General features: G+C 48.8%; 1 protein-coding gene and 1 long non-coding RNA gene across 3 annotated transcripts in view; one reads left to right on the top strand and one right to left on the bottom strand.

The window, feature by feature from the left end:
* The window catches only part of LOC134966149 (uncharacterized), a 108366-nt gene extending 85895 nt beyond the window's left edge, over positions 1-22471 (bottom strand). The window contains exon 1 of one of the 2 annotated variants that reach the window (XR_010188591.1): positions 22147-22471. This is a non-coding gene — a long non-coding RNA (uncharacterized LOC134966149). The remainder of the gene's footprint in view (positions 1-22146) is intronic. The other variant, XR_010188590.1, reaches the window with a different exon arrangement.
* A 19-nt stretch (positions 22472-22490) lies between these two features.
* The window catches only part of UBE2S (ubiquitin conjugating enzyme E2 S), a 76809-nt gene continuing 75136 nt past the window's right edge, over positions 22491-24163 (top strand). The window contains exon 1 of the mRNA XM_063942681.1: positions 22491-22894. Within this exon, the coding sequence (XP_063798751.1) occupies positions 22892-22894 (3 nt within the window). The 5' untranslated portion in view covers positions 22491-22891. The remainder of the gene's footprint in view (positions 22895-24163) is intronic.

Genomic DNA, 24163 nt, shown 5'->3' with positions numbered 1-24163 from the left:
ACGGCAGCGTCTGAAACTGATAGTGGCAGTTCTGTACCACAAACCTGAGGTACCCTTGGTGAGAAGGGCAAATTGGGACATGGAGGTAAGCATCCTTGATGTCCAGAGACACCATATAATCCCCTTCTTCCAGGTTCGCGATCACCGCTCTGAGTGACTCCATCTTGAATTTGAACCTCTGTATGTAAGTGTTCAAAGATTTTAGATTTAAAATAGGTCTCACCGAGCCATCCGGCTTCGGTACCACAAACAGCGTGGAATAATACCCCTTTCCCTGTTGCAGGAGGGGTACCTTGATTATCACCTGCTGTGAATACAGCTTGTGAATGGCTTCCAATACCGCCTCCCTGTCGAGGGAGACGTCGGTAAGGCAGACTTTAGGAAACGGCGAGGGGGAGACGTCTCGAATTCCAATTTGTACCCCTGAGATACCACCTGAAGGATCCAGGGGTCCACTTGTGAGTGAGCCCACTGCGCGCTGAAATTCTTGAGACGGGCCCCCACCGTGCCTGAGTCCGCTTGTAGAGCCCCAGCGTCATGCTGAGGACTTGGCAGAAGCGGGAGAGGGCTTCTGTTCCTGGGAACTGGTTGTTTGCTGCAGCCTTTTTCCTCTCCCTCTGCCACGGGGCAGAAATTAGGAGCCTTTCGCCCGCTTGCCCTTATGGGGCCGAAAGGACTGCGCCTGATAATACGGCGTCTTTTTATGTTGAGAGGCTACCTGGGGTAAAAATGTGGATTTCCCAGCAGTTGCCGTGGATACCAGGTCCGATAGACCTACCCCAAATAACTCCTCCCCTTTATAAGGCAATACTTCCATATGCCTTTTGGAATCAGCATCACCTGACCACTGCCGCGTCCATAACCCTCTTCTGGCAGATATGGACAGCGCACTTACTCTTGATGCCAGTCGGCAAATATCCCTCTGTGCATCACGGATATATAAAAATGCATCTTTTAAATGCTCTATAGTCAGTAATATACTGTCCCTATCCAGGGTATCAATATTTTCAGTCAGGGAATCCGACCAAGCCACCCCAGCACTGCACATCCAGGCTGAGGCGATTGCTGGTCGCAGTATAACACCCGTGTGAGTGTATATACATTTTAGGATATTCTCCTGCTTTCTGTCAGCAGGTTCCTTAAGGGCGGCCGTATCAGGAGACGGTAGTGCCACCTGTTTTGACAAGCGTGTGAGCGCTTTATCCACCCTAGGGGGTGTTTCCCAACGTGCCCTATCCTCTGGCGGGAAGGGGTATGATGCCAATAACTTTTTAGGAATTATCAGTTTTTTATCGGGAGAAACCCACGCTTCATCACACACTTCATTTAATTCCTCAGATGCAGGAAAAACTACAGGTAGTTTTTTCTCACCAAACATAATACCCTTTTTAGTGGTACTTGTACTATCAGAAATGTGTAAAACATTTTTCATTGCCTCAATCATGTAACGTGTGGCCCTACTGGAAGTCACATTCGTCTCTTCATCGTCGACACTGGAGTCAGTATCCGTGTCGGCGTCTGTATCTGCCATCTGAGGTAGCGGGCGTTTTAGAGCCCCTGATGGTCTTTGAGACGCCTGGACAGGCACAAGCTGAGTAGCCGGCTGTCTCATGTCATCAACCGTCTTTTGTAAAGAGCTGACACTTTCACGTAATTCCTTCCATAAGCTCATCCACTCAGGTGTCGACTCCCTAGGGGGTGACATCACCATTACAGGCAATTGCTCCGCCTCCACATCATTTTCCTCTTCATACATGTCGACACAGTCGTACCGACACACAGCACACACACAGGGAATGCTCTGATAGAGGACAGGACCCCACTAGCCCTTTGGGGAGACAGAGGGAGAGTATGCCAGCACACACCAGAGCGCTATATATATGTTGGGATAACACCATACAGAGTGTTTTTCCCTTTATAGCTGCTGTGTATATTATACTGCGCCTAATTAGTGCCCCCCCCTCTTGTTTTACCCTTTTCTGTAGTGCAGGACTGCAGGGGAGAGTTAGGGAGACGTCCTTCCAGCGGAGCTGTGAGGGAAAATGGCGCCAGTGTGCTGAGGAGATAGGCTCCGCCCCCTTCTCGGCGGACTTTTCTCCCGCTTTTTTCAGGAATCTGGCAGGGGTTAATATACATCCATAAAGCCCTGGGGGTTATATGTGATGTATTTTAGCCAGCCAAGGTGTTTATATTGCTGCTCAGGGCGCCCCCCCCCCAGCGCCCTGCACCCATCAGTGACCGGAGCGTGTGGTGCATGAGGAGCAATGGCGCACAGCTGCAGTGCTGTGCGCTACCTTGGTGAAGACTGATGTCTTCTGCCGCCGATTTTCCGGACCTCTTCTTGCTTCTGGCTCTGTAAGGGGGGCGGCGGCGCGGCTCTGGGACCAGACTCCGAGGCTGGGCCTGTGTTCGGTCTCTCTGGAGCTAATGGTGTCCAGTAGCCTAAGAAGCCCAAGCTGGCTGCAAGCAGGCAGGTTCGCTTCTTCTCCCCTTAGTCCCTCGATGCAGTGAGCCTGTTGCCAGCAGGTCTCACTGAAAATAAAAAACCTAAAACTAACTTTTCCTAAGAAGCTCAGGAGAGCCTCCTAGATTGCACCCAGCTCGGTCGGGCACAAAAATCTAACTGAGGCTTGGAGGAGGGTCATAGGGGGAGGAGCCAATGCACACCAGGTAGTCCTAAAGCTTTTCTTTTGTGCCCAGTCTCCTGCGGAGCCGCTATTCCCCATGGTCCTTACGGAGTTCCCAGCATCCACTAGGACATCAGAGAAATAAGAATTTACTCACCGGTAATTCTATTTCTCGTAGTCCGTAGTGGATGCTGGGAACTCCGTAAGGACCATGGGGAATAGCGGGCTCCGCAGGAGACTGGGCACAACTAAGAAAGATTTAGGACTACCTGGTGTGCACTGGCTCCTCCCTCTATGCCCCTCCTCCAGACCTCAGTTAGGAAACTGTGCCCGGAAGAGCTGACACAATAAGGAAAGGATTTGAAATCCCGGGTAAGACTCATACCAGCCACACCAATCACACCGTACAACTCGTGATACTATACCCAGTTAACAGTATGAACAACAACTGAGCCTCTCGAACAGATGGCTCAACAATAACCCTTTAAGTAGTCAATAACCATATACAAGTATTGCAGACAATCCGCACTTGGGATGGGCGCCCAGCATTGACTACGGACTACGAGAAATAGAATTACCGGTGAGTAAATTCTTATTTTCTCTGACGTCCTAGTGGATGCTGGGAACTCCGTAAGGACCATGGGGATTATACCAAAGCTCCCAAACGGGCGGGAGTGCGGATGACTCTGCAGCACCGAATGAGCAAACTCAAGGTCCTCCTCAGCCAGGGTATCAAACTTGTAAAATTTTGCAAATGTGTTTGAACCTGACCAAGTAGCAGCTCGGCAAAGTTGTAAAGCCGAGACCCCTCGGGCAGCCGCCCAAGATGATCCCACCTTCCTCGTGGAATGGGCTTTTACCGATTTAGGATGCGGCAGTCCAGCCGCAGAATGCGCAGGCTGAATTGTGCTACAGATCCAGCGAGCAATAGTCTGCTTTGAAGCAGGAGCACCCAGCTTGTTGGGTGCATACAGGATAAAGAGCGAGTCAGTTTTCCTGACTCCAGCCGTCCTGGAAACAATAAGAATTTACTCACCGGTAATTCTATTTCTCGTAGTCCGTAGTGGATGCTGGGAACTCCGTAAGGACCATGGGGAATAGCGGGCTCCGAAGGAGGCTGGGCACTCTAGAAAGATCTTAGACTACCTGGTGTGCACTGGCTCCTCCCACTATGACCCTCCTCCAAGCCTCAGTTAGGATACTGTGCCCGGACGAGCGTACACAATAAGGAAGGATTTTGAATCCCGGGTAAGACTCATACCAGCCACACCAATCACACCGTACAACTCGTGATATGAAACCCAGTTAACAGTATGAAACAACAGAGCCTCTCAACAGATGGCTCAACAATAACCCGATTTAGTTAACAGTAACTATGTACAAGTATTGCAGATAAACCGCACTTGGGATGGGCGACCAGCATCCACTACGGACTACGAGAAATAGAATTACCGGTGAGTAAATTCTTATTTTCTCTGACGTCCTAGTGGATGCTGGGAACTCCGTAAGGACCATGGGGATTATACCAAAGCTCCCAAACGGGCGGGAGAGTGCGGATGACTCTGCAACACCGAATGAGAGAACTCCAGGTCCTCCTCAGCCAGGGTATCAAATTTATAGAATTTTGCAAATGTGTTTGCCCCTGACCAAGTAGCAGCTCGGCAAAGTTGTAAAGCCGAGACCCCTCGGGCAGCCGCCCAAGATGAGCCCACCTTCCTTGTGGAATGGGCATTGACAGATTTTGGCTGTGGCAGGCCTGCCACAGAATGTGCAAGCTGAATTGTATTACAAATCCAACGAGCAATAGTCTGCTTAGAAGCAGGAGCACCCAGCTTGTTGGGTGCATATAGGATAAACAGCGAGTCAGATTTTCTGACTCTAGCCGTTCTGGAAACATATATTTTCAGTGCCCTGACAACGTCTAGCAACTTGGAGTCCTCCAAGTCCCTAGTAGCCGCAGGCACCACAATAGGCTGGTTCAGGTGAAACGCTGACACCACCTTTGGGAGAAACTGGGGACGAGTCCTCAATTCTGCCCTATCCATATGGAAAATCAGATAAGGGCTTTTACAGGACAAAGCCGCCAATTCTGATACTCGCCTGGCAGAAGCCAAGGCCAATAACATAACCACCTTCCACGTGAGATATTTCAGATCCACGGTTTTTAGTGGTTCAAACCAATGTGATTTTAAGAAACTCAACACCACGTTGAGATCCCAAGGTGCCACAGGGGGCACAAACGGGGGCTGAATATGCAGCACTCCTTTAACAAATGTCTGAACTTCAGGTACTGAAGCTAGTTCTTTTTGAAAGAAAATCGACAGAGCCGAGATCTGTACCTTAATGGAGCCCAGTTTTAGGCCCATATTTACTCCTGCTTGCAGGAAATGCAGAAATCGACCTAGTTGAAATTCCTCCGTTGGGGCCTTTTCGGCCTCACACCATGCAACATACTTCCGCCATATGCGGTGATAATGAGTTGCTGTGACCTCTTTCCTGGCTTTAATAAGCGTAGGAATGACTTCCTCCGGAATGCCCTTTTCCTTCAGGATCCGGCGTTCAACCGCCATGCCGTCAAACGCAGCCGCGGTAAGTCTTGGAACAGACAGGGCCCCTGCTGTAGCAGGTCTTGTCTGAGCGGCAGAGACCACGGGTCCTCTGAGATCATCTCTTGAAGTTCCGGGTACCACGCTCTTCTTGGCCAATCCGGAACCACGAGAATTGTGTTTACTCCTCGCTTTCTTATTATTCTCAATACCTTTGGTATGAGAGGTAGAGGAGGGAACACATAAACTGACCGGTACACCCACGGTGTCACTAGAGCGTCCACAGCTATCGCCTGAGGGTCTCTTGACCTGGCGCAATACCTCTCTAGTTTTTTGTTTAGGCGGGACGCCATCATGTCCACCTGTGGACGACCCCATTGATTTACAATCATTTGGAAGACTTCTGGATGAAGTCCCCACTCTCCCTGGTGGAGGTCGTGCCTGCTGAGAAAGTCTGCTTCCCAGTTGTCCACTCCCGGGATGAACACTGCTGACAGTGCTAGTACATGATTCTCCGCCCATCGGAGAATTCTTGTGGCTTCTGCCATTGCCATCCTGCTTCTTGTGCCGCCCTGTCGATTCACATGGGCGACTGCCGTGATGTTGTCTGACTGGATCAGCACCGGCTGGTGTAGGAGCAGGGATTTTGCTTGACTTAGGGCATTGTAAATGGCCCTTAGTTCCAGAATATTTATGTGAAGGGCAGTCTCCTGACTTGACCATAGTCCTTGGAAGTTTCTTCCCTTTGTGACTGCCCCCCAGCCTCGTAGGCTGGCATCCGTGGTCACCAGGACCCAGTCCTGTATGCCGAATCTGCGGCCCTCCAGAAGATGAGCACTCTGCAGCCACCACAGAAGAGACACCCTGGTTCTTGGGGACAGGGTTATCAAGCGATGCATCTGAAGATGCGATCCGGACCACTTGTCCAACAGGTCCCACTGAAAAATTCTGGCATGGAACCTGCCGAATGGAATTGCTTCGTAAGAAGCTACCATCTTTCCCAGGACCCGCGTGCAGTGATACACCGATACCTGTTTTGGTTTTAGGAGGTTTCTGACTAGAGAAGACAACTCCCTGGCTTTCTCCTCCGGGAGAAACACTTTTTTCTGGACTGTGTCCAGAATCATTCCCAGGAACATTAGACGTGTCGTGGGGACCAGCTGTGACTTTGGGATATTCAGAATCCAGCCGTGCTGGCGCAGCACTTCCTGAGATAGTGCTACTCCCACTAACAACTGTTCCTTGGATCGTGCCTTTATTAGGAGATCGTCCAAGTATGGGATAATTAAAACTCCCTTTTTTCGAAGGAGTATCATCATTTCCGCCATAACCTTGGTAAATACCCTCGGTGCCGTGGAGAGTCCAAACGGCAGCGTCTGGAATTGGTAATGGCAATCCTGTACCACAAATCTGAGGTACTCCTGGTGAGGATGGTAAATGGGGACATGCAGGTAAGCATCCTTGATGTCCAGGGATACCATGTAATCGCCCTCGTCCAGGCTTGCAATAACCGCCCTGAGCGATTCCATCTTGAACTTGAATTTTTTTATGTATGTGTTCAAGGATTTCAAATTTAAAATGGGTCTCACCGAACCGTCCGGTTTCGGCACCACAAATAGTGTGGAATAGTAACCCCGGCCTTGTTGAAGTAGGGGTACCCTGATTATCACCTGCTGGGAATACAGCTTGTGAATCGCTGCTAGCACCGCCTCCCTGTCTGAGGGAGCAATCGGCAAGGCAGATTTTAGGAACCGGTGGGGTGGAGCCGCCTCGAATTCCAGCTTGTATCCCTGAGATACTATTTGAAGGATCCAGGGATCCACCTGTGAGCGAGCCCACTGATCGCTGAAATTCATGAGGCGGGCCGCCACCGTACCTGGCTCCGCCTGTGGAGCCCCACCGTCATGCGGCGGACATGGAAGAGGAAGCGGGGGCGGACTTTTGTTCCTGGGAACCTGCCGTTTCCATGTGCCTTTTGGAATCTGCATCTCCAGTCCACTGGCGAGTCCATAAGCATCTCCTAGCAGAGATGGATAATGCACTTACTTTAGATGCCAGCCGGCAGATTTCCCTCTGTGCATCTCTCATGTATAAGACTGAGTCTTTGATATGGTCAATTGTTAGCAGAATCGTGTCTCTGTCTAATGTGTCAATATTTTCTGACAGTTTATCTGACCACGCAGCGGCAGCACTGCACATCCATGCTGACGCAATAGCTGGTCTAAGTATAATGCCTGAGTGTGTATATACAGACTTCAGGATCGCCTCCTGCTTTCTATCAGCAGGTTCCTTAAGGGCGGCCGTATCCTGGGACGGTAGTGCCACCTTTTTAGACAAACGTGTGAGCGTTTTATCCACCCTAGGGGGTGTTTCCCAACGTAACCTATCCTCTGGCGGGAAAGGGAACGCCATTAGTATCTTCTTAGGAATTACCAATTTCTTATCAGGGGAAGCCCACGCTTCTTCACACACTTCATTTAATTCATCTGACGGGGGAAAAACTACAGGTAGTTTTTTCTCCCCAAACATAATACCCTTTTTTGTGGTACCTGGATGTAAATCAGAAATATTTAACACCTCTTTCATTGCCTCAATCATGCAGTGAATGGCCTTAACGGGCATTAAATTTGACTCATCGTCGTCGACACTGGTGTCAGTATCCGTGTCGACATCTACTTGTGCCATCTGAGATAGCGGGCGTTTCAGAGTCCCTGATGACTTTTGAGACACCTGGACAGGCACGAGCTGAAGACTCGGCTGTCCCACAGTCGGCATGTCGTCAAATTTTTTATGTAAGGAGTCTATACGTGCACTCATTTCCTGCCATAAACTCATCCACTCAGGTGTCTGCCCCCCAGGGGGTGACATCCCTGCTAAAGGCATCTGCTCCCCCTCCATCATTATCCTCCTCAAACATGTCGACACAGCCGTACCGACACACTCCACACACACAGGGAATGCTCAAACAGAGGACAGGACCCACAAAAAGCCCTTTGGGGGGACAGAGTAAGAGTATGCCAGCACACACCAGAGCGCTATATATATACAGGGACTAACTGAGTTATGTCCCTAATAGCTGCTTTTCAATAAAATATATATATATACTGCCAAATTTAATGCCCCCCCTCTCTTTTCCCTCTTACTGGTACTGTAGATTGCAGGGAAGAGCCAGGGAGCTTCCCTCCAGCCGAGCTGTGAGGGAAAAATGGCGCCAGTGTGCTGAGGAGATAGGCTCCGCCCCTTTTTCGCGGCCTATTCTCCCGCTTTTTATGGAATTCTGGCAGGGGTATTTACCTCATATATAGCCCCTGGGGCTATATATTGAGGTATTTTAGCCAGCCAAGGTGTTTTTATTGCTGCCTCAGGGCGCCCCCCCCCAGCGCCCTGCACCCTCAGTGACCGGAGTGTGAAGTGTGTGAGAGGAGCAATGGCGCACAGCTGCAGTGCTGTGCGCTACCTTGGTGAAGACAGAGTCTTCATGCCGCCGATTTTCCGGACCATCTTCTTGCTTCTGGCTCTGTAAGGGGGACGGCGGCGCGGCTCCGGGACCGAACATCAAGGCTGGGCCTGCGGTCGATCCCTCTGGAGCGAATGGTGTCCAGTAGCCTAAGAAGCCCAATCCGGCTGCAAGCAGGCGAGTTCGCTTCTTCTCCCCTTAGTCCCTCGCTGCAGTGAGCCTGTTGCCAGCAGGTCTCACTGAAAAAAAAAAAGCTAAGACTATTACTTTCTAAGAGCTCAGGAGAGCCCCTAGTGTGCATCCAACCTCGGCCGGGCACGAAATTTAACTGAGGCTTGGAGGAGGGTCATAGTGGGAGGAGCCAGTGCACACCAGGTAGTCTAAGATCTTTCTAGAGTGCCCAGCCTCCTTCGGAGCCCGCTATTCCCCATGGTCCTTACGGAGTTCCCAGCATTCACTAGGACGTCAGAGAAATATATTTTCAGGGCCCGGACTACGTCCAGCAACTTGGAATCCTCCAAGTCCCTAGTAGCCACAGGCACCACAATAGGTTGGTTCACATGAAAAGCTGATACCACCTTAGGAAGGAATTGGGAACGAGTCCTCAATTCCGCCCTATCCACATGAAAATTCAGATAAGGGCTTTTACATGACAAAGCCGCCAATTCTGATACAGGCCTGGCCGACGCCAAGGTCAACAGCATGACCACTTTCCACGTGAGGTCCTTTAGCTCCACGGTTTTAAGTGGCTCAAACCAATGCGACTTTAGGAAATCCAACACCACGTTGAGATCCCAAGGTGCCACTGGGGGCACAAAAGGGGGCTGAATATGCAGCACTCCTTTCACAAAAGTCTGAACTTCAGGCAACGAAGGCAGTTCTTTTTGGAAGAAAATTGACAGAGCCGAAATCTGGACCGTAATGGAACCCAGTTTTAGGCCCATAGTCACCCCTGACTGTAGGAAGTGCAGAAATCGACCCAGCTGAAATTCCTCCGTTGGGGCTTTCCCGGCCTCACACCACGCAACATATTTCCTCCATATGCGGTGATAATGTTTTGCGGTCACATCTTTCCTAGCTTTAATCAGTGTAGGAATGACTTCCTCCGGAATGCCTTTTCCTATAGTTCTTACTCCTCTCCTTCTTATTATTCTCAGTACCTTGGGTATGGGAGGTAGAGGAGGGAACACATAAACCGACTGGTACACCCATGGTGTCACTAGAGCGTCCACAGCTATCGCCTGAGGGTCTCTTGACCTGGCGCAATATCTTTTTAACTTTTTGTTGAGGCGGGACGTCATCATGTCCACCTGTGGTCTTTCCCAACGGTTTACCAGCATTTTGAAGACTTCTGGATGAAGTCCCCACTCTCCCGGGTGGAGGTCGTGTCTGCTGAGGAAGTCTGCTTCCCAGTTGTCCACTCCCGGAATGAACACTGCTGACAGTGCTAACACTTGATTTTCCGCCCATCGGAGAATCCTTGTGGCTTCTGCCATTGCCATCCTGCTTCTTGTGCCGCCCTGTCGGTTTACATGGGCGACCGCTGTGATGTTGTCTGACTGAATCAGCACCGGCTGGTGTTGAAGCAGGGGTCTTGCCTGACTTAGGGCATTGTAAATGGCCCTTAGTTCCAGAATATTTATGTGTAGGGAAGTCTCCTGACTCGACCATAGTCCTTGGAAGTTTCTTCCCCGTGGTGACTGCCCCCCAGCCTCGAAGGCTGGCATCCTTGGTCACCAGGACCCAGTCCTGTATGCCGAATCTGCGGCCCTCTAGAAGATGGGCACTCTGCAGCCACCCCAGCAGAGACACCCTGGTCCTTGGAGACAGGGTTATCAGCCGATGCATCTGAAGATGCGATCCGGACCACTTGTCCAACAGATCCCACTGAAAGATCCGTGCGTGGAACCTGCCGAATGGAATTGCTTCGTAAGAAGCTACCATCTTTCCCAGGACTCGCGTGCAGTGATGCACCGACACCTGTTTTGGTTTTAGGAGGTCTCTGACTAGAGATGACAACTCCTTGGCCTTCTCCTCTGGAAGAAACACTTCTTTCTGTTCTGTGTCCAGAACCATCCCCAGGAACAGTAGACGTGTCGTAGGAATCAGCTGCGACTTTGGAATATTCAGAATCCAGCCGTGCTGTTGTTGCACTTCCCGAGATGGTGCCACTCCGACCAACAACTGCTCCCTGGACCTCGCCTTTATAAGGAGATCGTCCAAGTACGGGATAATTATAACTCCCTTTTTTCGAAGGAGTATCATCATTTCGGCCATTACCTTGGTAAATACCCTCGGTGCCGTGGACAGACCAAACGGCAACGTCTGGAATTGGTAATGACAGTCCTGTACCACAAATCTGAGGTACTCCTGGTGAGGGGGGTAAATGGGGACATGCAGGTAAGCATCCTTGATGTCCAGTGATACCATGTAATCCCCTTCGTCCAGGCTTGCAATAACCGCCCTGAGCGATTCCATTTTGAACTTGAACCTTCTTATGTAAGTGTTCAAGGATTTCAGATTTAAAATGGGTCTCACCGAACCGTCCGGTTTCGGTACCACAAACATTGTGGAATAGTAACCCCGTCCTTGTTGAAGGAGGGGTACCTTGATTATCACCTGCTGAGAGTACAGCTTGTGAATCGCCTCCAGCACTGCCTCCCTGTCTGGGGGAGTTGTTGGCAAAGCTGATTTGAGGAAACGGCGAGGGGGAGACGTCTCGAATTCCAGCTTGTAGCCCTGAGATACCACTTGTAGAATCCAGGGATCCACCTGTGAGCGAGCCCACTGGTCGCTGAAGTTCCGGAGACGGGCCCCCACCGTACCTGGCTCCGCCTGTGGAGCCCCAGCGTCATGCGGTGGACTTAGAGGAAGCGGGAGAGGACTTTTGTTCTTGGGAACTGGCTGCATGGTGCAGCTTTTTCCCTCTACCTCTGCCTCTGGGCAGAAAGGACGCGCCTTTAGCCCGCTTGCCTTTCTGGGGCCGAAAGGACTGCACCTGATAATACGGTGCTTTCTTTGGCTGTGAGGGAACATGGGGTAAAAATGTCGACTTCCCAGCTGTTGCTGTGGAAACAAGGTCCGAGAGACCGTCCCCAAACAATTCCTCACCCTTGTAAGGCAAAACCTCCATGTGCCTTTTAGAATCGGCATCACCTGTCCATTGCCGGATCCACAATACCCTCCTGGCAGAAATGGACATTGCATTTATTCTAGATGCCAGCCGGCAAATATCCCTCTGTGCATCTCTCATGTATAAGACTGCGTCTTTAATATGCTCTATGGTTAGCAATATAGTGTCCCTGTCGAGGGTATCAATGTTATCAGACAGGGAATCTGACCACGCAGCTGCAGCACTGCACATCCATGCAGAAGCAATAGCCGGTCTCAGTAAAATACCTGAGTGTGTATACACAGACTTCAGGATAGCCTCCTGCTTTCTATCCGCAGGCTCCTTTAGGGCGGCCGTATCCGGAGACGGTAGTGCCACCTTTTTTGACAAGCGTGTGAGCGCTTTATCCACCCTAGGGGATGTCTCCCAACGTATCCTGTCCTCTGGCGGGAAAGGGTACGCCATTAGTCATTTTTTTGAAATCACCAGTTTCTTATCAGGGGAAGCCCACGCTTCATCACACACTGTCACGAACCGGTCTCTTACCTCTGCGGGTTCTGGGGTTCATCCGTTGCCAGTGCGGTTGCTCGCGGTGCTGTGCGCCCGTGTGGGGACACGGCGTGATCAATGGCACAGGTAATGCAGAGTCTGGGAACTGTGAGTGCGGGGACCAAATGGCCTAAGGCACTGCGGTGTGTCTGCTGTATAGGAAGTGGCCATGTTGGAGACCAAATAGCTAATACAGAGCACTTGTGAAAACACCTGTGGGCAGGTGTAAGCCAATCCCGTGCTTGTGCTGCCTTTAAGTAGGCTGGGATTATGTTACTCTGGGCCAGTGCTTTGTTGTATCAAAGCTGTGCTCTAGCTCTGAGCTCTCTCCGTGCATTCCTGTGTGATTCCCGTGGTCCAGATATCGCCTCCGTTCCCAGAGGTCCGTCTGCAGCCTTCACTGCTGAAAGATCCACCGGCTCTCTGCTGTGCTGTCAGTTAATTGCACTCCTATTGGAAATAGTTGGATTCCCAGTGTCCTGCATGAGGTTACCTTGTCAGTCTGCCTATCATTCAAAGTCTGGAGGATTCTGTTTCTCTCAGCTGTTCGTTTGTTCAACTCTGCATTTAACCCATTCATCACCTTGTCTTCTACTACAGTTTCACAGTGATCTCCGGAACCCGCAAGTAACCCAATTCAGTACTTTTATTTGCTATGTTGTCATTACAAGGATAATTCATCACAGTCTCTCAGTTAACTCTCAAAGCTCCATTGCCAATTCTTACAGTTAATTCTCCATGTCTGCATTAACCAGTTAAACACAATCTGCAGTTCAGCATCAAAGCTTGTTTATATTTGCTATGTTGTCATAACAAGGATAATTCTTCAGTCTCTCAGTTAACTCTCAAAACTCCATTGCAAATCCTTACAGTTATCTCTTCATGTCTGCATTATCCAGTTAATAACATTCTGCAGTTCATCATCAAAGCTTGTTATATTTGCTATGTTGTCATAACAAGGATAATTCTTCACAGTCTCTCAGTTAACTCTCAAAACTCCATTGCAAATCCTTACAGTTATCTCTTCATGTCTGCATTATCCAGTTAATCATATTCTGCAGTTCAGCATCAAAGCTCGTTTATATTTGGACAATCCAACATTTATTCATCAGCTTGTTTTGCATATGTTTCCATGAACATTTCTTTTATGTATTTTTGAGTTTTCTTTTGCATATTATTCCTGCAATACTTCAGTATAATATGATGATTAACAACTTGTCAGTTAACTCTTTACTGAATTGTTATTTTGAATAAATATATGAATCAGAACTTTCTTCGTCCTCCCTGCTTTCTTCATAGCCCAGCACCTACACCTGTGGTTGGTCCCGGGTTAACGGATTCACAAAAACACCCGGACCTGACAGTAAGCACTGGCCACATGGATCCGTCAAGTGACCAATTCGCAGGAGGCGGTGCTACGTCAGATATCCTTTCCCGTCTGGAAAACCAGGAGTCTATACAGACACAAATAGTGCAGTTTATGCAAACTATGGCAGACCGTTTAGAGACTCTTCATACGGCTATTAAAACGTTCCAAGTCCAGATTCCAGCCCCAGATGTCCCAGTTACCACTACAGCTTCTCCTGTGACGCTGCCTACGTCCCGTTTGCAGTTACCCTCTCCGAGTAAGTTTGACGGAACTCCAAAACTTTGCAGAGGATTCCTGAATCAATGCGAGATCCAGTTTGAACTGATGTCTGCCAGTTTCCCATCAGCTCGTTCTAAGGTTGCATATATTATTGCCCTCCTCTCCGGTCAGGCTCTGGAGTGGGCATCACCATTATGGGAGAGAGGTGATCCTATCCTCTCTAATTACAAAGAGTTCGTATCTTCCTTCCGGAGAATCTTTGACGAACCAGGCAGGACCACCTCAGCATCCTTGGAGATTCTCCGTCTACGTCAAGGTTTACGTCCTGTCAGTCAATATATTATTCAGTTTCGCACGTTGTCTTCAGAGTTAAACTGGAATGAGGAGGCCCTGATCGCCGCGTTTTGGAATGGACTTTCAGAAAGAATCAAGGATGATTTAACTATCCGGGATGTGCCAATTAAACTGGATGAATTGATTCTCTCTGTAACAAACTTGATCTACGTTACAGGGAGCGATGTTTAGAGAAATCCAGGGCAGAGCGATCCAGTCCACGTGATCATCCTAGCCCTCGACAAGATTCTTCATCACAGTCTCCAGTAATGACTGAAGAACCTATGCAGATTGGGCACTCTCGCCTCACAGAGGAGGAACGACTTCGTCGTCGACAGGGTAACCTCTGCATGTACTGTGGGTCCTCCGAACATTTAGTTAAATTCTGCAAACTCCGACCGGGAAACTCTCGCCTCCTAGCTTATTCAAGAGAGGTTAAGCTAGGAGTTACTTTAGAATCACGTTCTGGGAAAGAGCCAACCTTGTCTATTCAATTAGAAGTTCCAAGTTCTACAGTGAAAGTTTCAGCCCTCCTAGATTCCGGGGCAGCCAAGAACTTCATCTCCTCAGCCTTTGTCATACGGTCTAAAGTTCAAACCATGCCCCTGGAAGCAGCAGTTGCTGTTACAGCAGTGGATGGAAGTCGAATTCCAGATGGTATAATTACTCATCGAACCGTATGTCTCAAGATGAAAGTTGGTGAGCTCCATTCCGAATACCTCTCCTTCTACGTGATTCCCAAAGCCTCTCAAGATGTGATACTTGGTTTACCTTGGCTGCAGAAACATAATCCTCAACTTAATTAGCAAACCATGGAAGTCCTTTCATGGGGTAAATCTTGTACCAAGGACTGTGTAGCTACAATTGTACCTCTTCGGTCAATTAGCCTTTCCGATCTACCTCCGGTGTATCAATCCCTTGCGGATGTTTCCAGTAAGCAAGCAGCAGACTCTCTACCTCCTCATCGTGAATGGGACTGCCCAGTCGTCCTGGTTCCGGGCAAGACCCCTCCTAGGGGACAAATTCATCCGCTATCCATCCCAGAGACGCGAGCTATCCGGGATTGGTCCACTCCTACAACTCTCAAGGGGATTCAGCGATTTCTTGGCTTTGCTAATTTCTATAGGAGATTCATTAAGAATTATTCTACGTTAGCTGCTCCTATCACAGCCCTAACTCGCAAGGGAGCAAATCCTACGAACTGGTCTTCTGAAGCAATCAAAGCCTTCTCTGATTTAAAGCAAGCCTTTGTGTCAGCCCCCATTCTTCGACAGCCTGATTTGAATCGTCCCTTTCTACTAGAGGTGCATGCATCTACAGAAGCAGTAGGAGCTGTGTTGTCACAAGTCTTTGAAGATAAAAAGGTCCATCCCTGCGGATATTTCTCCCGTAAGTTCCTCCCGGCAGAGCGTAATTATGCAATCGGTGAGCAAGAGTTACTTGCCATCAAGTTGGCATTTGAGGAGTGGAGATACCTTCTAGAAGGAGCTCAACATCGCATTACAGTTTATACTGATCATAAGAATCTTCTGTATCTGCAGTCAGCTCAGTGTTTGAATCCACGACAAGCTCGATGGGCGCTTTTCTTCTCACGATTTGATTTCAAACTCACCTATCGTCCAGGGTCTCAGAACAAAAAGGCAGATGCCCTTTCCCGGTCCTTTGCTTCTTCTGAATTAAATGATGCTACCACGAATCAAGCCATTGTGAATCCTACGTCCTTCTTAATGACTCGAACCTCTCCAGTTCCTCCGCCTGGCAAGACCTTTGTCGCCACAAGTCTTCGAAAACGGCTGCTTACCTGGGCTCACTCCTCTTCCTTCATGGGTCATCCTGGGGTTCTAAAGACTCTCAAATGTATTCAACAGTCTTATTGGTGGCCACGTCTCAAAGCCGATGTCCAAGAGTTTATAGCAGCATGTCCTAAATGTGCCCAACATAAGAGTCCAAGAAGTTCTCCACCAGAGTTTCATCCATTGCCAGCCCTAGAGGTTCCAGCAGCAGATCAAGAGCTTCAATGTCTATCTAGCATCTGGAGTTGTGTACGTAAGTCCTTGGTCAAAACTTCCGCTCGTTATAAATCTTTTGCAGATAGAAAACGTAAAGCTGTACCGAGTTACAAAGTGGGAGACCAAGTTTGGATTTCTACGCGCAATCTCAAGTTCAAAGTTCCTTCTAAGAAATTTGCTCCCAAGTTTATTGGTCCATTTCCCATTGTTAAGGTACTCAACCCTGTGTCATACAAAGTCAAGTTGCCACCGTCTTTGAGAATTCCTAACGCCTTTCATACATCTTTACTGAAGCCTTTGATTCTCAATAAGTTCCGTACTACCCAGTCCAAAGCTCCTAAAGTTCACTCTTTGCAGAATGAGGAATTTGAAGTTAAAGAGATTGTGGACTCACGTTCCCGATATGGACGTTTACAGTTTCTGGTCGACTGGAAGGGTTACGGTCCAGAGGAAAGATCCTGGGTTTTCTCTGAAGATGTTCATGCTCCAAGACTGGTACAGAAATACTTCTCCAAAAATCCTGATAAGGTTCAAAGGTGTTCGGAGACCACCCTTAGAGGAGGGGGTACTGTCACGAACCGGTCTCTTACCTCTGCGGGTTCTGGGGTTCATCCGTTGCCAGTGCGGTTGCTCGCGGTGCTGTGCGCCCGTGTGGGGACACGGCGTGATCAATGGCACAGGTAATGCAGAGTCTGGGAACTGTGAGTGCGGGGACCAAATGGCCTAAGGCACTGCGGTGTGTCTGCTGTATAGGAAGTGGCCATGTTGGAGACCAAATAGCTAATACAGAGCACTTGTGAAAACACCTGTGGGCAGGTGTAAGCCAATCCCGTGCTTGTGCTGCCTTTAAGTAGGCTGGGATTATGTTACTCTGGGCCAGTGCTTTGTTGTATCAAAGCTGTGCTCTAGCTCTGAGCTCTCTCCGTGCATTCCTGTGTGATTCCCGTGGTCCAGATATCGCCTCCGTTCCCAGAGGTCCGTCTGCAGCCTTCACTGCTGAAAGATCCACCGGCTCTCTGCTGTGCTGTCAGTTAATTGCACTCCTATTGGAAATAGTTGGATTCCCAGTGTCCTGCATGAGGTTACCTTGTCAGTCTGCCTATCATTCAAAGTCTGGAGGATTCTGTTTCTCTCAGCTGTTCGTTTGTTCAACTCTGCATTTAACCCATTCATCACCTTGTCTTCTACTACAGTTTCACAGTGATCTCCGGAACCCGCAAGTAACCCAATTCAGTACTTTTATTTGCTATGTTGTCATTACAAGGATAATTCATCAGTCTCTCAGTTAACTCTCAAAGCTCCATTGCCAATTCTTACAGTTAATTCTCCATGTCTGCATTAACCAGTTAAACACAATCTGCAGTTCAGCATCAAAGCTTGTTTATATTTGCTATGTTGTCATAACAAGGATAATTCTTCAGTCTCTCAGTTAACTCTCAAAACTCCATTGCAAATCCTTACAGTTATCTCTTCATGTCTGCATTATCCAGTTAATAACATTCTGCAGTTCAGCATCAAAGCTTGTTTATATTTGCTATGTTGTCATAACAAGGATAATTCTTCACAGTCTCTCAGTTAACTCTCAAAACTCCATTGCAAATCCTTACAGTTATCTCTTCATGTCTGCATTATCCAGTTAATCATATTCTGCAGTTCAGCATCAAAGCTCGTTTATATTTGGACAATCCAACATTTATTCATCAGCTTGTTTTGCATATGTTTCCATGAACATTTCTTTTATGTATTTTTGAGTTTTCTTTTGCATATTATTCCTGCAATACTTCAGTATAATATGATGATTAACAACTTGTCAGTTAACTCTTTACTGAATTGTTATTTTGAATAAATATATGAATCGGAACTTTCTTCGTCCTCCCTGCTTTCTTCATAGCCCAGCACCTACACCTGTGGTTGGTCCCGGGTTAACGGATTCACAAAAACACCCGGACCTGACACACACTTCATTCAATTCATCAACCACCGGTTGCTTTTTCTCCCCAAACATAATACCCTTTTTTGTGGTACCTGGGTAAATGTCAGAAATGTGCAACACATCTTTCATTGCCATAATCATATAACGGATGGCCCTATTGGAATGTACAGTAGTCTCATCGTCGTCGACACTGGAGTCAGTATCCGTGTCGACATCTGTGTATGCCATCTGAGGTAGCGGGCGTTTTTGAGCCCCTGATGGCTTTTGAGACGCCTGGGCAGGCACGGACTGAGAAGCCGGCTGTCCCACATCTGCCATGTCGTCAAACCTTTTATGTAAGGAGTTGATACTGTCACGTAATTCCTTCCACATCTCCATCCACTCAGGTGTCGACCCCGCAGGGGGTGACATCACATTTATCGGCATCTGCTCCGCCTCCACATAAGTCTCCTCATCAAACATGTCGACACAGCCGTACCGACACACCGCACACACACAGGGAATGCTCTGACTGAGGACAGGACCCCACAAAGTCCTTTGGGGAGACAGAGAGAGAGTATGCCAGCACACACCAGAGCGCTATATAATACAGGGATTCACACTACCCACAGTGATTTTTCCCCTATAGCTGCTGATATTACACAGATTGCGCCTAAATTTAGTGCCCCCCCTCTCATTTTTACCCTATGTAGTCTGGAAACTGCAGGGGAGAGCCTGGGGAGCGTCCTTCCAGCGGAGCTGTGAGGGAAAATGGCGCCAGTGTGCCGAGGGAGATAGCCCCGCCCCTTTTTCGTCTGACTTCTCCCGCTTTTTTATATGTATATCTGGCAGGGGATTTTACACATATATAGTCTTAATGACTATATTATGTGTTTATTTTGCCAGCAAGGTACTTTTATTGCAGCCCAGGGCGCCCCCCCCCCCCCCCCCCCAGCGCCCTGCACCCATCAGTGACCGGAGTGTGTGGTGTGCATGGGGAGCAATGGCGCACAGCTGCAGTGCTGTGCGCTACCTTGGTGAAGACCGAAGTCTTCTGCCGCCGATTTCCAGGAACGTCTTCTTGCTTCTGGCTCTGTAAGGGGGGACGGCGGCGCGGCTCCGGGACCGGACGACCGAGGCTGGGCCTGTGTTCGATCCCTCTGGAGCTAATGGTGTCCAGTAGCCTAGAAGCCCAAGCTATCTGCAAGGAGGTAGGTTCGCTTCTCTCCCCTTAGTCCCACGTAGCAGTGAGTCTGTTGCCAGCAGATCTCACTGAAAATAAAAAACCTAAAATATACTTTCTTTTCTAGGAGCTCAGGAGAGCCCCTAGTGTGCATCCAGCTCGGACGGGCACAAAATTCTAACTGAGGTCTGGAGGAGGGGCATAGAGGGAGGAGCCAGTGCACACCAGGTAGTCCTAAATCTTTCTTAGTTGTGCCCAGTCTCCTGCGGAGCCCGCTATTCCCCATGGTCCTTACGGAGTTCCCAGCATTCACTAGGACGTCAGAGAAAAACTTGTGTCGACTTTTTGCCCTGCCGACATTTTAAATGTTGGTATTTTGACCATCAGGCAATTGTTATCCGTATTTTGACCATTGGGATTTTCATTGTAGACTCCTGGCAATGCAGGGGCCATTTTCCCAGTGATTACTGGCCCTTTATTCATTATCAATTTCAAATGTGAGATTGTACGCAGTGAGCGATTATCGGCAAACTGCAAATATGATTGCCTTTGGTGTGCAGCCTAATTGTAAAGTGAATGCATTTTGATTGACAGGAAGTGACTGTTTGTGGGAGGTAACATGGCATTTGTAAGGAGTGGTTGGGAAAACGGAGACGTGTTATCGCCGTTTTCGGGGAGTGTATTTGACGACATCTGCGAATGCTGCGTTCAAAAAAGGGTGCTCAGTGCAACTGCATTCTCATTGATTTGAGTATGGGGGGTAATTCCAAGTTGATCGCAGCAGGATTTTTGTTAGCAATTGGGCAAAACCATGTGCACTGCAGGGGAGGCAGATTTAACATGTGCAGAGAGAGTTAGATTTGGGTGTGGTGTGTTCAATCTGCAATCTAAATTGCAGTGTCAAAATAAAGCAGCCAGTATTTATCCTGCACAGAAATAAAATAACCCACCCAAATCTAACTCTTTCTGCACATGTTCTATCTGCCTCCCCTGCAGTGCACATGGTTTTGCCCAATTGCTATCAAAAATCCTGCTGCGATCAACTTGGAATTACCCCCATGATGCGGTTAGCGCAAAGGTCTATGGATTTCCCTTTTTTTCCAAATGCATTGCGAATCTGCTAATGCATACGGAGATTTGCGAATGCATCGATGGGCGTCTTTTTTACTTTCTGGGCAGCTCTTAACATGCGAATTTTAGCAATAGCAGATTTGTGAACATTGCTATCTCAGCCTCAATTGCAGTGCTGCAGCTGCCGGATTTTGAGTCCGGAAACAGAAGAAAGGGATGCAGGATGTGCGGTGTGGGGCCACCTGGACCCAAGAGCCCATGTACACTGTACATCCTGCAGCCATTTTAGATACGCCACTGTTATACCGCCCAACTTTGTAGAGGTAGGAAACCATGGCCTCAGTAAAGGGGGCATGGCTTCGCTGCAATGCCGCGATCACGAGCCACACCATTTTCCGTCACTATGGGGGCATGGCAAGCACTCTGTGATTTGCTGGCATGTCCCCAGTCACTGTCTCCGTGAATAGACGCTGTGCGCTTATTTACCGCTGCATGGCTAAGCAGAGCAGCGAGTGACAGGAGCCTTCCAACTGCTCCCGCACCACCAATGCGGGACACTGCGGCCCCTCGGGTGGGACAGTCCCAAAAAAACGTGACTGTCCCGCGCCAATCGGGATATTTGGGAGGTATGCACTGTCCTCAGCCCTACTCCTTTCCTTTTCTGCCACTCTCTCACAACGTGTTACCTGCCAGCACAAAGCCCATCTCTTCAATCTATTACTCCTTTTCCACTACTGTAGCACGGGTCGCAGCCAAGTCGCCTGACACGGCGGCGACCCGTGCTACAACCCCCTAAAGACAGCGCTCACCAATCCGGGAATTTGCTAGGAAAAAACACGGTAAATGCGCACCCCCGCACATTTACCCGTGTTTCTAAGAGCTAGTGGAAAAGGGGTATATCTCTCTCCACTGACACTTTCCCCTCTGGCTCAAACATGCATTCATCTCTCCTCAAAAAAGCAAGCCCTCTTATCTATTCCCTCTTTTTCCAGTTAATTTCTCCTGTCCTTTTAACGTTCTAAACTCCTGATACAACTTGTCTACAGTCACCTGGGAATCCGGTCTGAAGATCGACACTGTCTAGGTCGACAATGTTGAAGTCGACAGTCACTAGGTCAACAGGGTTGTAAGGTCGACAGGGTTTCTAGATCGATATGAGTTTTTCACATTTTTTCTTTTTTTGAACTTTTTCATACTTAACGATCCACGTGGACTACGATTGGAACGGTAATCTGGGCCGAGCAAAGCGAGGCACCTTGCCCGAAGGAGCCATGCGAGGGGACACGGTGAACTAACTGGGGTTCCCGGTCACTCTACGAAGAAAACAGCACCCAAAAAAAAACTCATGTCGACCTTTTGACCTAGCACGTCGACCTAGTGACTGTCAACCTAAACATTGTCGACCTAGAGACTGTCAATCTAAGGATCCACACCCTTCACCTGACCTACTTTCTCTCCAGTCTGTCTCTTCTAGACCTTCTTGAATCAAGCCTTCGCCCCCTGCACTCCATTGTTTCGCTAACGATGGTTGGTTGCATGTCTATCAGACCAGGGCTGCCAATGTTTTCTCAACCATCAGGTTGCCAGCATCGATGCTGCTGTGACGATACTACTTCTGATACAAAAAAAAACTTAGTTTCCAATGGTTACAGATCACTGATGACTGGAAAACCATCGATGGTCAAAGGTCATCACTATATCAAAATTCTCCTGGCAACTGTTGCATGACAAGTAGAGAAGTTGTCACCACTGTTGTTACCCAATGTAGAGAGTTTGGAACATCGCCCTGTGATCTCGGCACCCAGTGTCGCTGTCACTTCCTATCTCAAACTTAATCGATGGCATGACCCCGAGGCGAGACAACGGCAGCGCAGTCTCCGCTTTCCCGATCATACGTAAGCGAGCGCATCCACTGTGGTTGTGTCTATGTTGCCTTCGTGCAAGGACCCGCGTCACTTTGTTACATTCAAACCAGCCAACCGGCGACCTTCTTGCACCAGTCACTCGCTGACCTCCCTTTTGCCATACGCTATTGGACAACGCACCTGTCAGTCACTGGAAAGGCACGCTGACGGTGAACGAGACGTTGAGCGTCTACGCGATTGGTCTGTTGGCGTGACGCAGGCACGAATGTGATTGGTACGGAGGAAAGAGTCGGAGTGGGCGTGTTTAGCAGGAGACGAAGGTTATATGAAGGGGTGTCGGTGGGCCGTCGGGGCTTAGTGCCGGGTGAGCCGCAGCTAGAGAAGGAGGCCTGGATGTCGGAGGACCGGGCGAGGAGCACAGGAGAGGGCGCCGTATAGCAACCGGAGCGCACCATAGGCTGGTGTACAGAGCAGCTAGGCCCGAGCCCCCGTGTCGCGCAATCAGCGTCACATCCTCGGCTATCAGTGGAGGTTGATGCCCAGGCCTGCCTCATACAGGTGAGCCCAACAGGACGGCCAGCATCCTTCCCCCCGGTGTAACGCTGATCTCCGGTGTGCCAGAGAGGACCACACAGAGGCATGGTGAGTGCTGAGGCCTGCTCGCTGCTCGTACATTGTCCTATGGCTGTGTATGTGATCGCAGCCTCCTTGTGTGCCTGCTAGCCGGCGTCCTGCCCTAGCAACCGCTGTCCCGTGTGTGTATGTCTGTATGTGTGTAATATAAATCTCTATATGAATATCGATCAGATCTACCATTCTGCTAACAGCTGTCCCATATGTGTATATATATGTAATCATCTGATATACTCAAACAGCTGTCCCATGTATGTGTATCCTCTGCTAACGACTGTACCATGCATGTCTGTGTTTGTGTATAATATATATGTATAAAATCTGACATCCTGCTTTGATAACTGCTGCCCCATGTCTGTTTGTGGGTGTATATATATATATGTGGGTGTGTATGTATATGTATATATATGTATATATATATATATATATATATATATAATATATCAGACATACTGGTTGTCCCATGTGTATGAGTGTCAGTTGGCTGCGACTGAACCCGGATAATACAGAGGTCCTTAGGATAGGACCGCAACATCAAAGGACAAGACTGCAGCATAGCCAACCAACTAGACTTACTCGGGTATTCAGAATTACAAACCACCGATCGTGGTTGGAATCTTGGCGTTGTCCTGGATGGTGGCTTGACTCTTAAATATCAGCTATCAGCCACAATCAAATCCTCATTCTTTCACATGAGAAACATAGAATCAAGCACGTAATGCCCTCAGATCTGCCAAAAGTCATACATGCATTTGTATCATCTCGATTAGACGACTGTAATGCCCTCTACCTTGGTCTCCCAGCAATAGAATTGCACCGCTTACAGCTGGTGCAAAACACAGCTGCCAGGCTGTTAACCGACCAGCCCCGTTCTAGCCGCATAACACCCATTCTCTACTCCCAGCACTGGCTGGCTGTAAGATGGTTAATCATCTTCAAGATTGGCTTACTGAGTTTAAAAGCATTACATGACCAGGGCCCAAGGTACCAGAAGCAGCTACTGACCCTATACTGCCCCACTCGATTACTGCGATCTGTAGATGAAGGGCTTTTAGCAGTACCTAGAATCTCCCCAAATTCATCTGGGGGTCGAGCTTTTAGTCATGCGGCTCCGACTCTATGGAATTCACTTCCCCGCACAGTGCGAGAGGCCCCAACTATGGAATCCTTCAAAAGTAGACTCAAGACTTTCCTGTTTACTCAAGCTTTTCCATAATGTCCCTTTAGTATCTTCTTCTTTCTGTATTTTATGAAAAGCTGTTCTGTACTTCATTGTTT

Source organism: Pseudophryne corroboree, chromosome 10, assembly GCF_028390025.1.
Source record: "Pseudophryne corroboree isolate aPseCor3 chromosome 10, aPseCor3.hap2, whole genome shotgun sequence".
Taxonomy (NCBI): domain Eukaryota; kingdom Metazoa; phylum Chordata; class Amphibia; order Anura; family Myobatrachidae; genus Pseudophryne; species Pseudophryne corroboree.
The sequence above is the reverse complement of the archived record's forward strand: the minus strand, read 5'-3'. Positions and strand labels throughout refer to the sequence as shown.